We start from the raw sequence: 13,657 nt of genomic DNA, 5'->3' as shown, positions 1-13,657 counted from the left end.
AGTACAGTGTCCACACAGGTGCAGTGACTGACAGCCACACATTCATCTCAAAACCACCTTGTTCAATGCCCAGAAAGGTAGTAAGGACATTGTTAAAATATTCCATGTGACATCAGTGGTTCAACCATAATTTTATGAAGTTACGAGAATACTTTCTATGCAAAAAGAAACTAAAAATAAATGTATTCAAGTCAATTAAGGAAATATTTTAGCATTTTGGAAAAATCCACTCATAAGAATGACAAACACAACGTAATGCTTTAAGGTGACTAGAAGTCATGTGATAAAGTCAATTGATTTAAATTGAAGTGTTTAGTGCAAATCCAATCCAAATACTTTTTGCCATGAAGAGAAGTACCCGAGGAAAACCTGTTTCAGTCAGCCAGACACATCAGCATTTTGGGTTCAGATCCATTTTTTATGCACAACAGGCATATAAAGGAGTAGCCCAAACCATAATAATACGAGAATGAAATGAGAAACAGGAACAAAATGCCACAAAAAAGCCAACAGCAGCAATTCTGTGAATGACAGACTTTTATTTCATTATTTCATTTCTCCAAACCTAAAATACAGAAAAACATATTTTGATAGAAATATTCTGTGAACTAATACAACAGGTCCTGCTTTCAAAGGTCCAATGGCTTTTATATCCAAACGCTGCCTTAAAAGCTGTAGTGCCATGTTAAAAAATGTGACAATGGGGTTTAAACATATTCAAACGAGCAAGAAAATAACAAAAATACTTGATGAAACCTAAAGTATGCTAGACAACATACCTGGTCATCAAAGGCAGACTATTGGCATAATTGAGGTCTTGAGTTTGTTGGGTGAATTAGGGTAATATGGGTCATTTTTGCATGTTTGACTGCCACCTCAACACTTTACACAATCAAACAAGACTTCAACCTATGACAACCCAGTTAGAACATGGTACAGATAGCATAGACTTTGTTGGCTTGAACACATCGGAGCTTTCCCGACATTCCCAAATGTCCCAGAATACCCTATTTTACCCTAGTGTTTTTCTTGAAGCTACAGGAGACAAACACCTGTATTTAACAAGATGCATGTTGTGCTTGACATGGCAACATTCTGTCTAGATGTGCTGATTATTTGGATGCAGCTGAGAAAAGCTCGGAAAGTGAGGGTTATCTGGCTGGTTTCAAGTGCCTCTTTCAAGTCTTCCCACTTCATCAGAGACCTAAACGCAAAAATCAACAAGACAAACAAAATTTCACCTCAGTCTTCAGTTCCACAAAATGCTCCTGAGAGTTCAGTTGCCTGTCCTACTATGGCAATGGCTTTCTCTCCAATGAGTCCTGCAAGAGTCATGCCTTTTTCTCGGTTGTATTTGGGGCGAAATACAGACCAACAGACAGAATCTTGACTCTCCCATTAATATAAGTGGTTTTCGAGGTCCATCTAATAGCTGTTCTAATAAAGTTTTGGCATCAGCTTTAATGGCTTCTGGTTGAGTCAAAATCAGGAATGGACGTTCTCGTTCAGTCCTCGTTCATAGAAAACCTCTGTAGGAAACAGTTTGGTGTCTATATGAGTACTGTGGTCCATTCCCCTTGACGGAACAAATGGCTGGTGCTTCAGGTAAGTGAGCAGGTGATGATGTGGCAGAAAGGGGCGTGGCTTGCTGACAGATTTCCTGTATCGGCCATGACCCCACGGCGGCAGGGGTGTGATATGGATTATGGGGGTGGGATCAGGGCCCGTTCTCGTTGTAATGGAGCGAGATGGGTCGGTCTCTCTGGACAGGCATGTAAGGCCAGTTGTAGCTGGAGCCGGAAAGCAGCATGTCCCGCAGCAGGGTCTCAATGGGCGTTTTGCCTACCAGTCGCACGAAGAACAGCTGTTCGATAACAGGAGAAGAAACGATGCGCAGGGAGGGCAGCCGTAACAACAGGCGGCCGAATCGGTTGGGTTGATTGGGGTATTGGTTCCGCACGTACTCCTCAAGTGCGCACTGGGACTTTTCCTGGATGCTCTCCACATGGGCCACATCAGACAGACCCATGGCATCTGAAGAAGTAAATAAAAACAGATGGGAAAATTAAGAAATACTGTACTACAGTATCTATCAACCCATCTATCTATCTATCAGTCAATCTATCTATCTGTCTGTCTGTCTATCCCTCCATCCATCCATCTATCAGTGTATTAACTCCTGGCTTAAACGGGATTTTTGGGTTCTTACTGAAAAGACACATCTGAAATAATCAAGTGTGTAAAAATGTGGGTTTTAAGGCCCACGCTACTTTTTCTGTCACGCTACTTATCACTGGTGTACGCGTACACATAATCCTGCTGAGCTTCAGTTCTGATAACAAAAGATGAATTGCTTCATATTTCTATAAGGAGAAATAACCGAGGATACCCGCTGAGCGGGACACAACCGCCAATTCTGTCCCACGAGTCCAGATAAAGACATGTATAGTTACGGTAGGCAGCGTTTTGTAAGGGGGGCACTGATGCGTCAGTCCCTGGCGTAATGTCAACGGTGACAAGCCTTGCGTGCTTCTGCGCCAGTCCCTCTTGCGCTGGCGTTGCACGGCAAAGGCATCCCCCTCTCTCTTTTGTGTTTCACAGTGTGAACACGCGCTGGGAGCTGCCACCGCACCGCGTCGGGCAATCAGGGCAACTGGCTGACATTAGAGGCCTGTCGGGTGATGTGAGGTGATAGGAGGTTTGGGCTGAGGTTACGGGCCACAAGAGTTTGTCTGTCCCTGTTAGCTCATGCTGGCGGATCCCGGCAGGGGGTGGAGGGGGGCTTTGGCTGGAATTGCAGGGTGAATCACATTGATGCCCAAGGCTACAGAGGTTATGTAGGTCACGGCCAGACTGAAGCGAATCCCTTTTGCTGCAACTCAGCATGCATAATTCAGTCATGTTGGTGGAAGTTGAGGTAGGGCGGGGGGCTGCTTGCCTGGTTTCAATAATAGATGGAAGCGTGAAGGATTGAGTGATAAAAAAAATGAATCGCGAGCGGTGGGTTCAACCATCCATTTGGAAAAGTGCAGGTCTGGGCTGAAAAAGGTTTTCTGACAGGTAGAGCAGGGAATCAGAAATCATCTAAACCAGTGGGAAAGACATCTCTGAGTCTGAAGCTCTATACCAAGCATTTTGAAACAGCACAGGAAATCCTGCCCATCGTGAATGTTTTGGGTGTAACACGTTATTTGTACTGTAACGTACGTTATGTAATCTGGTACCCTTTCTATTTATTTAGCTTAGTTAGTAACAAACACGATTGGAAACCTCACAAAATAGTCAGGTCTACTGACAACTAGACCTAAACAGATCCAGGTGTTTTCTAAATGGTTTTATTGGGGTGGAAAATGTGTTTCTAAAATGGACTCGTACAGTAAATACTAATCAAACCAAGTAGCCATTAGGTTAGTTGTTCTTACCAGAGGTGAAGAGTACGATGGACTTCAAACAGGAGTATTCGGCTGTGTCTACCTGAAGGGCTTTCAGTTTCTCCACCTGCTCTTGGAAGACACGTATGTGGTCCATGAAGGCCACCACTCTTTCGGCTGACATGGGGGAGGCATGTAGACCAGCAGCGGCCAGCAGGGGCGCCACATGCAGCGGCATAGAGCACTGAGCAGCATTTAGAACGAACAGCTCACTCCACGACATACGCAAGAGCGCCACCTACACAAAAAAGGACACACGTGTGAGATATTGCTACAGATGTTTTTTTTATATATATATATATATATATATATATATTAAAAGTACTGAAAAATAAGCCTTAAAATATAAAATATGTGAATAGAAACGTGTTTCTTGTTTAAAGTCCTAAAGAATTCAAAAAATATATAGCAGAAAAATTACATAAATTTAATCCAGTTATATATTATTTAATGAAACAAAATTTTGTAATGAAAAAAAAAAAACATTGATGTCTTCTATTATATTGCTGTCATTGTTAGCAATATACCACTCACGGCTGTGTATTACAATCATTTTATCTTGGTCAAGTGGTTTCAGGAAATGATCCCTCATCCGTTGTAAAATCACAATAATGATGTATTGCATTTAGTTTCTTAATAGATGTTCCAGACAGTGCATGTTACTCCCAAAAAATTGTTTTTCTCTTTAATAAATCGATTTAATAAATAAAATAAAAACTATTTTAAAATATTAGCTAAAATAAACAATATATTAATTAAAAATTTACTTGATTTACCAGTTTATAAAATAAAATACATTTATTCATTTATAAAAAAAAAAAAAAAAATCTAATAAAAATAAAAAATTTTAAAAACGTATTGATTTACCTGGTCCATGAGCTGCAAGTCAGGAAAGAAAGGGATGTTCTTTGCCCACTCCACAGCGCTGAAGAGCAAACGGGCGGCCAATTCACAGATATTCTCAATGCCCATTAGGTTGTTGGACTGCATGCACTGGGCTCCATAGCGGGACGTGGGGTACGGCTCAGCCCGTAGGAGCAGAGAGATGAAGCCTGAGAGATACGGCTGTCCGTTGTATGGGTCACTCCCGTTGCTCAGGTACTGTCCTGGACTGGACTGCGAGTTGGACATACGACCCCTTTGCACAGCTGAAGAGGAGAAAATAAAAAGCAAAGAACCATTAGAAGAGGATATTGATGTGTTTACTTGCAAAAACAACCAAATCCATCCGCCACAATAGATCAAGTACCCTTCTGCTTTCTAATGTCTAAGCAACTGCAGTCATAGCATCTGTGAAACCCATCAGAGAGATGCCGACCCCTCTGCTATCCATCAATGAGTAATGAGTGAGTGAACACTATGGGCGAAATGGTGTTTTTCACACTTCTTGAAACAAATGGTTCAGCCAGAGGCGAAGGGCAAAATAGAGGCCATTCCTGTAACGATGCAGCTCAGTGCCCATTTGGGAAACACCTGTTTAACTATCCTGCTGTCTGGCCAATAACCCCATTTTCTATAAACCAGAGGGAGCATGAAATGAGCACAGAATGAAAAAGAGACTGTGTGTGTGTAAGAGAGAGTGACAAAAACCCAGAGGAAAATGTTATTGCTCAGAGGTTTCACAGACATAATAGTGTTTCGTGGAAGTGGACTCTCATCTCAGTTGTTCCTCATAAATAACAGACCAGATTTCATTATCGTTTTATTTTAATCATTTGAATTAAACATATTTAGCCAACGGCACATGCAAACCCTGAATCAGATGAATGGTAAGGGGCAGTTAAGGTTGAAAGAATGACTAAACAAGGAACACGATGCTCAGAAACTACAGATGTAGGCAGATCCAGCCGATTAATTGACCGATATTTGAGATTGTCAGTATCAGCCCACCAATCAGGTAGAAACGCCCACAATGACCAACAATACAGCCACTCAGTAACCTCTAGCTAGGAAATCACACAAGATCAGGACTCACAGTGAAGATTAAAAGGAAGGAGCATGTCCACAAGACTCTCATTATGATATGAAATACAATCATAGTTTCCTTTAGGAACGGAGAAACAGAATGGCAAAGATTCAGAAAGTTTTGTTTTGGAAACTGCAGCTACATAATGAATGCTTCAGCAATGTGTATAATTTACAACTGAAGCTTTTCCCATTCTTTGTTTTATACTGTTAACAATTGAAAAATATTGTATAAATGTCATTTGTGAACAAACAATAGTACAGTTAAAAAAAAAAAAAAAGACTACCAGTTTGGAGTCGGTACAAGTCTCTTCTGCTCACCAAGGCTGCATTTATTTGATCAAAAATACATAAAAACTGGAATACTGTGTAATATTATGATTTAAAATAACTGTTTTCTATATTAATATATTTTAAAATGTAATTTATTCCTGTGATGTAAAGCTGAATTTTCAGCATCATTACTCCAGTCTTCAGTGTCACATGATCCTTCAGAAATCATTCTAATATGCTGATTTGCTTCTTGAGAAACATTTCTTGTTATTACCAGTGTTGAAAACATTTGTGCTGCTTATTTTTTTTTAGTGGAAACTGTGAACATTTCAGAAGAATATCATTTATTTGAAACTGATTTTTTTTTGTACTAATGTAATGTAAAGTCTTTGCTGTTTTTTTTTTTTCCTGGACCTTTTTCTCACTTTATTGCTCTCTGCATAAAGCAGATCAGGATGAAAAACTGAAAAAAATTTTTTTTGCAAACTCAAGCTCTCTAACAGCATACATTTTTTCAGAGCCGAAGCTGAACTGCATTCTTATGAGGCTCTGATAACTCAATAAGTGAATGTGCTTCAGGTGTGTCAGAGGATTAACACTTGACTCACACTCAGAGGTCAAAAATTACGGTAGCTGGACTTTCCTGTTCCACGTTTGTTTTCACTGTTTGTCGTTCTCTCCTGAAACTGGTTGTGATGGAGCTCTGGCATACCATAAGACATAAAGAGTGGGGACAGGTGCACAATATTTGCTGAGCATAAACGTGTGACATTGGGTGTTCAACCACATTTCTGCACAAACATTTAATCACTCAGGAGCACAAATTCATTAAACCTTACTGACTGAATTAGTTTGTATGTAGTATGTTACTAAAGAAATGATCAGTGAAACCAATTGTAAAAATGCATTATTTTAGCATTTTTTGGTTTACTGTTTTTCTTTTACCACCAGCAGTGTTATTTAAGTATACTATTGATTGATATTTTAAAATAGCTTTTATTTTTTATTTTAAGATTTCGTTTTTTGTGCTTTTGTCATTTCTGTAATAGTTATGCTTCAATTTATTTCATTTTAGTTTTAGGAATTTTAGTACTTCAACTATTTTCATCATAAACTTTAAAAAACTAATATATTTCTATATCTAATTTAGTTCTATATATTGAAAAATGCTGACCAGTTTTTCAGATAGCTTCAAAATCCCTTCAAAGAATAAAATATCTAGGGGTCTCAGACTTTTGAACACACCTGTGTTTGAAGAATCATAAGGCTTTACGTTACACAGCAAATCAGAAGGAAGAGTCACCTCTGCCAGAGGTCACCTGTTTAAACAGGTACAGCAGGATTAGCCAATCGACCAGGTGGCAGAGTGATATTTACCTAAACCCCACAGAGAGCCGTCACATTTGGACTTTGCTATGATCCTGTCTATTATTAATGTTTACTTTCCATTGACCTATATTTCACCCTGCACATGGGAAGTGACTGACTTGTAGGTCATGGGATGAAGTCACAGTTTCAGCACGTTTCCAGAGACGCACGTGGTGGACATGCGCTGTTTACTGCATCTGCACGCATGCTGCCAACATGTTGTCCTAATGTGACATTTTCACATTCTGGGCCATTCTGCATGAAATCCTCTTGGATTACATATCTGGAATAGATTTGTGCCCCTTTTTTCTGCACAAGTGGTGCAAGATTATTGTTGTTGGTTGCTTACAAGTGTTATTTTGAGATATTTATATGCATACAACAAGTTTATTATATGTTATTATTATCATTACTATTGAACTATTATCAAGCTATTACTTTGAATTTGTTTTAATTTTGTGTTTGTTTTTTAATTTTAGTTATATTTAACCTTAAACCATTTTTATTAGTTTTCTTTCTTTTTTTGGATATAGTTTACAATTTAAACTAAATGAAAAATGTGAAAGTTTCTTTAGGCAACTACTTGAAGCAGTTTATTTTAGTTAACATTTATTTTATTTCAAGCTATTTACTTGCTACTGCTTACTGGCCCAAGCCAAAAGTTTCCATCCCCAAATCTCTCTATTTATTCTGGTCTCTATATATGGCTCAAGTCCACATTCTATGAGATTTTGTATGCCAGCACTTCTGCATGTGAATGTCAGACTTCATTCAGTCCACACTGGTCGTTTTCTAGTTCTGACAAAGGTCATGACCTTGCGCATTGGAACATTCCAGCAGATGCACGTACTTGCAGAAGCCTGTGGAACTGACAGGGCAATCACACTGCTTTCTTTCAATCAGAGGCGCCCTTTGTCAGGCTGGAATGTCAGTCAAGTCAAGAGCAGCCGTAAGGTGTAAAAACAGGTAGAGCAATCGAAGAAGAGGGGCGCTAGGAGGACGATCATCTCTGTGAGTCCAAGACATGAACGCACAAGCTGAATCCTTCAGATCAATCTGTTATTACTTACATTTACGCTCTTATAAAGATTCTTTATTGGCGTTAATGGTTCCATGAAGAATCTTTAACATCCATAGAAGCTTTAATAGGAACCTTTATAGTGGCAGAAGATTCTTTAGATTATTAAAATGTTCTTCACAACAAAAATAAATGTTCACTGGAAGGTACTTTAGAGAACCTAAAATGATTTTAGTTACACTTTATTTTATGGTGTCTTTGTTACAGTGTAATTATACATTTAAGTACTGCGTAATATTAATTAACTACATTTACTTACTATATGGTTAGGGTTGTGATTTGGGTTTGGCTTATACTTAAATGTAATTATGCATAATTAATTGTTATTATAATTGTAAGTACGTGTAACAAGGACACCTTAAAATAAAGTGTCACCTGTTTTTTCTTTGGCATTGCTGTGAAAACACTCTTTTGGAACCTTTATGTGTAGATTCCAAACCTATAGTAATTCTTCATTATTTATGAAATGAAGAATATTCAGAAAATTTCTTTAAAAAAAAAAAAAAAAGACAGTATATGGGTTTGGAACAACCTGAGGAGAAGTAAATAATGAGATATTTCACTTTGTGTTGAGTTACATAAAAATTGATGCACTTCTGGCTTCTTTGAAGCTTCCACAGAACATCCAGAAGGTTCTCATGTGGAATCAGGCTATAAAACCATCTATTTTTAATCGAGAAGGTCACATTATTTATTCTGTCTGAAATCTGCACTAAAAAGTATATGCGTATACATGCATCCGTGTAACCGGCAGCGTGATTCTGCCCCATTCATTACCAAGCACACGTGAGGAACTCGTAGGAGGAGAGAGTGGGATTTCTGAGCACTGCAGAAAACAAAGAACCTTGAGAAACGTTTGACCTCATCCGTAACAAGCAAGCCATGCAAAAGTTCAAGAGTTTGATCTATTAAAGGCATTATCTGTCTGATGTCTGATTCTAAACATACATTCAACTAATCCTGTCAATCAAAGGATATATAAGCATCTCACTCCTGTTGCCATTCTTCCTTCATCCATGCATCTCCTCAAACCCAATTTAATTCTTAATACTTATTGGCCTGGTTTCATAGACAGGGCTTAGCCTAAGCCAGGATTAGGCCATAGTTCAATTAGGACATTTAAGTAATTTTCATAAATGTGTCTTAGAAAAAAAAACATTACTGGTGTGCATCTTGAGACAAAACAAAGGCACTGATATATTTTAAGATCAGTCAGTGCAAGTTTATTTCATTCGAAACAGCTCAGACTTGCATTTTAGTCTAGGACTAGGCTTAAGCCTTGTCTATCTGTTAACTACCAATTCTCTATACATGAATATTTCCATCTTCCTTTAATCAAGTAGTGCAGGAAGATTTCTTAGAGTACCTTAAAGCCAAATCCATTTATCTGTATAACACTCAATGATTACATGAACTAGACAATAACTTGACAATCAACCAGAATCTGATTTATTTTGCACTCATCCATGCATGCACTGCCAGAACAAGCCCTCCTGGATATTTTATGTAAAATACTATACAGTGTTGAGGAGCCCAGACACGATACTCACGCAGAAACTGTATCACATTCTATGAATATATCATGATATGCATGTTATTAATTTATCAATGTACTTATCAAAGACTGTCTCAATTTGAACCTTGGTCCTTCCATCTTTATAAGTGCTACAAGACTCTGTTCACTATCGTTAATATGTATATATGTAAATGTGAATACTAAACATAAACCTCATCCACAAGGTCCACAGTATATGAGCCAAGTGTTTTGTTTGTTTGGTTCAAACTGTGTTATGACTGCAGATTATCTGTAATAGCTCAGTACAAGGTGCTTCTCTTTGCAAGTGACTGAATTGCATAATTCAGAGAAGACATCATTTATGAATGAAAAGAAGAAACAAGGCTGCATGTGTTCCTGTCTATATCTATTTTGTCTGAACAAATGCAAAACCACCTGAGTGAAGGAAAAAATGCATATTATTGATTTAAATGAATGCTTGCAAACAGGTAAAGCAAACTAATGTCTTGTTTTAACTAAACTGTTGTTTAGTGTTTGTTTAACTAATCTGAGGTTTTCACAAATTCAAATAAAAGTGTAAAACATAAAGGCTGTTATTCCACATGATTTCAATGCTTTTATATGAGGTAAGTCACAATGGAAACGCCTGCCATAGGCTTTTCTTTAAAAATGTAAACACTAAATCAATTAAGAGAGCAAAACAAGTCATAAAAATATTAAAAATGTTTTTTGAATAACTGGAATTTTAATTCTTTGGACTTTCATTCTTTTGTGACGACTAGCCCCGGTCTCAACTATGCATTGGAAAACAAAATGTTGATATTTTCTAATTTAACAGGCCACAGGAATGTCAAGTATAAAAGTGGCTACAGAATATTATGGACCCATATTTGTCATCTTCTAACACGAAGCCCATCAAAGGTCAACAGACTAGAGACTGAAGAGGTTTTCTTGGGTTCTTTTCATTTGAAATCATGACTAAATGAATTTTCCCTGCAGTAATTTTCATAACTCGACGGAATGAGGAACTTGGCAGAGCTTTCACTATTAACTGCAGAGGACAACAACTTACCCACCACCATAGAATTAAAAACCCCCCTAATGATTGAAACTTATTTTGAAATGGACCATTTTTGAGGACGACTTTGCAAAATGCTTATGCCACAAACATTCATTAATGGTTATGTTTATCATTCTTATGAAGAACTTTTTGTTTTTGTTGTTGACATTTGCTTCTTTAAAGATAAAGAGAGTTGTTTGAGCAAAAGTTTTCGATGTTACATTGTAGGTTCTTCACATTAGCACATGGTTCTCAAAAGCACTTCTAAATAGATTCCAAAGAACAATAGAATAAACTGTTCTTTAAGGAACTTTGGCCTCAAACCTCTTTATGGTTCCAGGTGAAACCTTTAGATCTGTCACCTTATAGACATCAAGATATGGTTGAGAAAAATTACAGAAGCATTCTGTTTGAAAGAGTCTGTATTATTTTACACTTGTAGCAATAATTGTAGCAACGTTTGTGGAAAATATGGTTACAATAAAAGTTCCATTTAGAACCTATTTTTTTTTTTCAACTCATCTACTGGTACTTTAGAGAACAAACCAATGATCATCACAACAATAACTTGTTTTTTAATCTTCAAAGATCCATATAGCCAAACAAATCAAGAACCTTGTGCAACCAAATGATTGGGATTTTCATTAGAAGTAGGCTTTTACTTCTTATTATGCATGGCTTGTTTTTGTTTTTTTTAAATAGTGTTCCCTAGTTTCATCTATATTTTTTGAATCATTTTATATTTCTGTTCAGGTTTATCCTACTACAGGTTCTTCAGAGCTATATTTTTCAGTTAAGCGCTGTCAGGTCTTACCCTCTCTCCTCATTCCGACCTTCAAGCACTTCTTCAGCCGGCAGTACTGGCACTGGTTCCGATGGTGCTGGTCGATGGGACAGTCGCGGTTCCCCCGGCAGGTGTAACTCAGGTTCCGTCTGACCGAGCGCTTGAAGAAGCTCTTGCAGCCCTCGCAGGTAAACTGGCCGTAGTGTTTGCCGCTAGACTTGTCCCCGCACACCATGCAGTCCACATTGGGGATTTTGTCCCCGGAGAGCGCGTCGTTGCCCGGGGTTGAACCTGAGGGAGTTCCCGGTGTCCCGCCGGGCTCCTGACTGCACATTTGCAGCTGGGAGCCGGGATCAGCCGAAATGTTCTCTTGCCACTGATTTACTACCATTGCCATGCTATCCCGCAACACTTTCTGTGGCAACGACCGATACAATGCGACTCGTTTCCAGCGGGGAGGAGAGTTCAAACGATCTGAGAAGATGACCTCCGAGATCTTCCTACGACAAAAACTTGATAGAGCGAAACTTTACTTCTCTACTCAGAGGAGGTCTTGGAATATTTACAAAGTAAACAAGAAGGTGGCATAATTATTGTGAGAGAAATCCCAAATGCATGTTCATCTTGGAGTTTCAGAAGCTCCGAATATACTGTCAATCATGCGCGATAATGTCCGAGCGAACAGGAGAAGACCATCCGTGCGAAACTTCACGAGCTTCTCGAAATCCCACGTTTGCGTTATATGTATTATTAGGTATTTAAAAGAAAAGCGCGCTTTCCAATCATCATACACTAATACGATATCAAAGAGCAATCTTCGTCCAAACAAGAGCGCACGCGAAATATTATTGCGGAAAAAACATGTAAATAAAATAAAAATGAATAAACGCTAACGATTCTTCACGTATGACAGTTCTTTGTACCAGTAAAGTTGCTAAATAATCCTTCAAAACTTGACAAGATGAGATTCGGCGTGTTTCACTCTCCAGATGTCTGATGCATCTCCGAGAACCGTAGTTAAGAAATCGGTGAAAGTGACACTAAACAGCCGTGGTTCCCGGAGCTCCGCCCACCACCGTGCATATAAGGACATACTGACCATATTAGGATATGACGCCTTCACAAGGGGTGGGGCTTGGATACGATGAGCTTCTCAACTGGTCAGTGGAGGTGATAGAAAAAAGTCTTTGTCCAATTGCACAAAGACGCTGCTCTTGCACAATTAATGTGAATTGTTTAACAATCTCAAGAGATCTTGAGAAGAGACATGAACACTGATTATATTTTATTATCATTAACAGAGTAGCCTACTATAAGTGGCAAATGTGAATGATTCTGTTTTAATCTGTTATCTACCACTTTATTTCATAACGTTCTGTTCTAGAATAAATGATTCAATGCTACATATAGAATATATATTAAATATTACATTAATATTAAATATTAGCCTATATATATATATATATATATATATATATATATATATATATATATATTTTTTTTTTTTTTTACATATTTACTCTCATCAGATTTCAGTAGTAATTTTCCAAATGTGTGCATTCAATTTTGTCATAAAATCCAATATTAACATGTTTGCTTTGTACACTTAATTATTTCAGAACAAAATAAATACAACTAAATGTGTTGATGTCTACTTAATTATAATGAGAGAAAATCTGCATGCTTGTTTTTATTAGTGCGTTGTGGAGGTGTTAGAGTTTACACCATTTGACAAAGGCTCCTCGCAGGAGTCTTCACTTCTGTTAGTTTAGTCTGTATTGAGCATTTTGGGAAGCTGTTAATGCACAAAGGCCGCAGTGTGAATTACAGTGACATGCACTGGGTTTACACTTTCACCTAAAAGCTGTGAAGAAGCATAGAAGTTAAAGGCATTGAACTAACTAACTGATGTCACAACTATTTAAAATATTGTTTATATGCAAATTCAAATTGGCATCTGTTCTAAATCATACAAAGTTACTTTAATAAGAATTTATTGGGGATTGTGTTAAAATTAATTTGATTTTGTATATTCATGTAGTAAGTGTGGACTTAATTACAGAATTCATTTACAGAGAAGGTAAAAAAAAATTATAATAATAAACATTTGCAAACACTTCCTTTCCAATATCATGGAAATTTTATGAAACTACAATTCCTAATACCGTGAAAACAGAAAATA

At 37.7% G+C, this 13,657-nt stretch overlaps 1 protein-coding gene across 1 annotated transcript; it reads right to left on the bottom strand.

The window, feature by feature from the left end:
* Positions 1 to 521: 521 nt before the first annotated feature.
* On the bottom strand, positions 522 to 12,490 carry LOC306887062 (nuclear receptor subfamily 2 group F member 5). Its single transcript, XM_079444538.1, has 4 exons — positions 11,506 to 12,490; positions 4,299 to 4,579; positions 3,423 to 3,669; positions 522 to 2,034 (listed from the first exon to the last, which is right to left on the bottom strand). Exons 1-4 carry the CDS (start codon positions 11,870 to 11,872, stop codon positions 1,718 to 1,720), a joined length of 1,212 nt encoding a protein of 403 aa, XP_079300664.1. The 5' UTR covers positions 11,873 to 12,490; the 3' UTR covers positions 522 to 1,717.
* Between the last annotated feature and the right edge of the window lie 1,167 nt (positions 12,491 to 13,657).

This window comes from Barbus barbus, assembly GCF_936440315.1.
Source record: "Barbus barbus genome assembly, chromosome: 21".
In the NCBI taxonomy this organism is placed as follows: Eukaryota; Metazoa; Chordata; class Actinopteri; order Cypriniformes; family Cyprinidae; genus Barbus; species Barbus barbus.
This window is presented reverse-complemented; position numbering and strand designations above follow the sequence as displayed.